Source organism: Zingiber officinale, chromosome 1B, assembly GCF_018446385.1.
Source record: "Zingiber officinale cultivar Zhangliang chromosome 1B, Zo_v1.1, whole genome shotgun sequence".
In the NCBI taxonomy this organism is placed as follows: domain Eukaryota; kingdom Viridiplantae; phylum Streptophyta; class Magnoliopsida; order Zingiberales; family Zingiberaceae; genus Zingiber; species Zingiber officinale.
The window spans coordinates 16,518,766-16,523,898 of NC_055986.1; the positions used below are offsets into that span (position 1 = coordinate 16,518,766).

At 35.4% G+C, this 5,133-nt stretch overlaps 1 protein-coding gene across 1 annotated transcript; it reads right to left on the reverse strand.

Moving 5' to 3' along the window:
- Positions 1-1,334: 1,334 nt before the first annotated feature.
- LOC122043049 (zinc finger CCCH domain-containing protein 25-like) lies at positions 1,335-4,865 on the reverse strand. Its single transcript, XM_042603530.1, has 4 exons — positions 4,326-4,865; positions 2,747-2,856; positions 2,463-2,653; positions 1,335-1,913 (listed from the first exon to the last, which is right to left on the reverse strand). The coding sequence occupies exons 1-4, from the start codon at positions 4,496-4,498 to the stop codon at positions 1,605-1,607; spliced, it is 783 nt and encodes a 260-aa protein (XP_042459464.1). The 5' UTR covers positions 4,499-4,865; the 3' UTR covers positions 1,335-1,604.
- Between the last annotated feature and the right edge of the window lie 268 nt (positions 4,866-5,133).

Here is a 5,133-nt window from a genome sequence, read left to right on the forward strand (position 1 = left end):
AACTACATTATTAGTGTTAGCCATTGCCTTATCTGAAGTCACAAATTGATCATCGATGGTCTTAAGCAATAGTCGAACATTGTCAAATTGACTGAACGACCCTCATATTCAAACATATATTTTGATCTTTATAAACACAATAGAGAGACAATCAAACCGCTCTCACTTTTCATAAAGATCAATTACATCTTGAGAGTTGCTTTAAGTTATAACAAGAGGTGTGTCCTTTCTAATAGCATAGTATATGTCGGTTTATCCCAAATGAAGATGAATCCTCTCCTTACAAACCTTTTAATTATCTCCTTTGAGCTCAGGAACATCACATTTTATATCAGCGAAGTTAATATGTTGATTTGTTGCATTAATTAACAAATATGCTTGTCACAAAAATTTGAAGTTAACAAACCATATAACATGTTATATCAGTGTAAAATCATGTAAAATTTGAATCTATTGACATGAAACTCACCTATAACCTAAAGTTCTAATTCAATTAGATTCATTTTAATCTTACGATAAAACTATCCAATCATATTGTCTTTTCTAATTCCATTGGATAAATTAGAAAATATAATTGGATATTTATCCTAATTAATCATACAAATATAATAAAAATTCCTATGGAATAAGTTCTATCGTATTGTATTACATATGATTAATTACTATTAATATTTATTTTCTATATATGATCTTAAATAAATTTTATTGTATAATTTTAACCAATTAAGGAGAGGCAACTCCTCAATTAATTAAAATTATATGCTCACTAAACATCAATTATTTTCTGAACTCCATATTATTGTATAAAATCTTAAGCAATGCAAATTTAATTTAGAATGTGCTCATATTATTTAATTAAACATTGCATTGCATGTATAAAATAAATAAACAAGAGATTATACAAACAAAAATTCAATATTAAGCTTTCCAGAGTTACTTAAGAATTAATTTTATTATGCTTAAATTAGTTAACTCGACATAAATTCACAAAATTAGCATATAATTAAACAGTAAATTCCAAACACAATTAAATAAAACTAAAACATGCAAGACGGTTAAACCTAACTCTAATACCAATACCAAATGTAAAATTTTAAATCGATTTAAACAAGTTCAGTGTCATTAATAACATATTCAAATAATCAAATGGAAGCGAAATTGAATTTAATAATGTACCTCCAAACATTGTTATTCACTTCTATTAAATTGTGTTTGGTTTCAAAACTGTAGTACTTCTAAACGATCTCGAGGAATATTTATGTCAAGAAGGCTTAAGAACCTCTAAAAATGAATGTGATATATATATATATAAACTCAGAGAAATGATACCTGCACATCCTTATCCTGCACATTTCTAAACACTCGGATGCCCACCCAAGGCCCCGATTCACTTTTAAGAATCGGAGCGTCCAGACAGGCATCTAGAAACTCGGACGTGTGAGGATCGCCCAGAAATGTACATGGTATAAGGATGTGCAGGGCGAAAAATAAATTACCATCAAGTTGGTTGAAAATAAATTACCATGTTCTTTAGATTTATGGAAATTATGATCCACAATATGGATCATAAAATGTAGATCGCGGACTACTACAAGTTTAATTCCCTATGTGCGAGTTCTCCTTTGAGATTCTTCATCTTCCCTACTCCGGTGGTGGGTGGAGCATTCTCTCTCGTGCCTATGACGCTTCTCCTCATGATCTCCTTTCAATCTCCACCTCTCTGAGTAGTTGTCCCTCTCTGACTTCCTGTGATGTATGTCCTCGTCATCGCCCTCCCTTGCCTTGTGATGATACTCGTTATGATCTGACGTCCGTTGTGAGAAATTTTTTCGACTCTTAGGAGGCTCATCATATTTGTCATGATTCCATCTTGACTCGCGGTCCTTGGCTCCCCATCCTGTGTTTGCACATCTCTGCCAAATAAACACAAGTCAATCATATGGCTACAAACAATTCAATCATACGGCTACAGTTCAATTACAGAGTAAAACATGTAATGAGCCTACAAAAAAAAATGTTATATTTTTATCAAAAAGGAAAAGCTGTTATGGTAATTGGAAACTAAGTTGTTCAAAGTAACTAACTCAAAAGAAACATACTTGTACACTGTCATTTGACAGCTATTCCCATATATGAATCTTACGACTCTTGCTAACCAAAGTGATGGCAGTGATTTGTACATTTTATGCAGGAATTATCCTTCGTTCTGCATTAGGATCTCCTTGCATAAATTAAGACCAATTGACTCTCCAAACTAGGCAAATCTATATACATTAATGTACTTAAATTCGACCTAACAAGAATCATACTAAGACAGTGCAAAAATAGAAAAGGAATTTAGCTCAAACTAATGAAACCAAAATGATTCAAACTGGTTCCATTGCTAATATTTTCTCAAATTTCCAACTAGAGAAAGTAATAACTTTAGCATTGATGTGTTTCAACTATCAAAAAAATCATACCTGTTCATCATGAGAAAATTTGCATGCATCACCCCACTTGCATTCACCTCTTTGAAAGGCACGACATACACCTCGTGCCTCTCTCTTCTTTTGCCGCTGCTCATCTTCCTCTTCTTCTTCCTTTTTCTTATAATTACTAACATGATCAACTCTCACAATTCGACCAAGGATCTTAGCCCCATTTAAATTATCTGCAATAGGAAATACAGATAAAATTTGTAACTGTCATTTACACACGAGTGACAATATATACAGAGAGTAAATAGAGATACAAAACAACACACCTACAGCCAGGATTGTACTCCTTTGATCTTCGTATGCAAGGAAGGCAAAACCTTTCGACTTACCAGTAGCCTTGTCTCTCACAAGATTAACATCAACAACCTCTCCATACCTGACATTTGTATAAAGTGTACTAAGTAAATATAATGCCAATGCAGAGTTATTGAAATCATTGATTGCAGTTTTAAGATGAAAAAAAAAAGTACTTTGACTGAGGTGTGTCACCCTCAAAAGGATCAAGAAATTCAAAAATCATTACAAAGAATAAGATTTTGGTTAGGCGACAAATACATCAATATGGGAGTTTTAGTTTTCATTTGATTAGAACAACCTAAGTATGCACAGAGAGTTGCTAACAATCTAAGTTAACCAGCTTGGATCAGGCATCTCATGACTAACAGCAAGGTTTTGTTGGATATTGGAACCTTAATGGACCAATATCGGTTTTGTGGAAAAATCGGAATGCCATCAATAGATAGAAGTCATAATTGACTTCAAAATTGAAATCTACGTTTCGCGTAGATATATTTAGACTATTAATTTGCTCAAAACCGATTAAAGGTGAATGAGAAATTAATTGTTTAAAGTCGGCCCAAATAAACATTAATTACTCATTAATGATATATAAGGGCCTCGGAATTCGGAGTGCTACGATTCCGAGACATTCGTCGTTGTATCTTGGGAACGAATTGCTGCTATCCGTTAGCACCGTAGCGGAGCAATATCGTTTACGGAGATAGTGTCGAACACTAGCCTCGACGATCAATATCAGTTTGCGCACTCCGGGAGATACCGGGGTCCAACAGGTTTACATCAAATATAGGCATGACTGAATCAATGTTGGAATTGAGCAAACAAGGAACCAACAGAGCAGGAAGGTTACCTAGTTCAACTAAAGTCCTCTTACGTTGCATAAAGGGTAATTTAGCATATGCTAGATTTCCGGTAACCTATAAAAACACTTCTTTGTTCATGTATAATATTTCACCATTATCAAAACTAAAAGAAGTGGTAAGGGATCTTTGGTTTTAGTAGTATGTTATTGCAAAGATTTGAGGCATTCCCTTGCCATAGTTTCAAGATTATTTTTCTGGATTCTTGTGACAACCAGTTTAGCCTCGTATGCAGAGTTGTAAATTAATAAGGGGGTTACATAAGTGAGCTACTATCATATAGAGCTTAGGCATTTGGGTTGGAGGTTGGATCTAGCGAGTTAATGGGTCACTTATTTCCTCTAAGCGGACTTTCAAAATTGACATCTTAATTTTAAGCTCAGAGAGGGGGTTGGGAAATTCATGGCTGCCCTTTTTTTTATATAAATTGAATATGTGAAGAACACGAATTGCTTGCATAATAAAAGCTAGCATTTGATAGATCAGTAGTTTATTCCTTATTTTTTTAAGAGTTTTAGGCTACCGGAAATTAGGAAACAAGATAATAACACTGATAGCCATGACTATGCAGGCAGCAACCCAAATCCAAGAACAGCGATGTATAATAATCTAAAGAAAAAAGTTCGACTTTGACAGTTAAGTGCAGTTTGCAATAATCATAATAATAGAAACGAGAGAGAGGACCTACTGTGCAAATACTGCGAGAAGGTCGCCTTCCGTGAGGTCGAAGGCAATGCCACCAATAAAGATGTAGGCAGAGTCCTTGTACTTAGTTTGCCAAGAGGCCCCATCCGAAATACCTAGCGCCGCCTCAGTCAAATTAATCTTCTGAGTACGCTTCGCCAGCGTCAATGGGTTCATTTTTATTTTTCTGTTTATCTAATTGCTCGATTTTCTTTAGAATGAACTAGTATCTGGTAAGATGCCCGTCGGAGTCCTAAAAAAGAACACGGAAAAAAAGCTGGATCAGTGGGAACGGCTGGAACGGCACGAGAACGCCTCTTCCAAAATTCCGGTAAATAACGTGACTAGCTTTGGAACGCCGTTCTCGGACATTATAACGGCAAAAAACGGAACGGAACGGTCGGAACCACCGGAACGGCCGAAACCACAGGAACCGCCGGAACTGGACGGCCTCTTCTTCGGCGGCGGCTCACTGCGGCAGGCTGCCGGCGAGCAGATGGTCGGATGGCGGCGGAACATGACGGTAGCCGTTCGCTGCCTCTTCACGTGACTACGGCGAAAAGTAGTGTGCTATATAAGATTCAGATGTTATCAAAACCTAATAAAAATATCTTCTAAAAATATTCTATAAAATTTATTTAAATCCAACAAATTTCTAACTAAATTTTATACATTTATATTTATTAATTTAATTAATCTATTATATTAATCAAATCAATATTATTATTGATCCTGTCCGAGTGCTGAGTCGATGAATGCTGAGTACGTGACGCTCCCGTCGATGACGTATAGACCTTCAACTGTTGTGAACC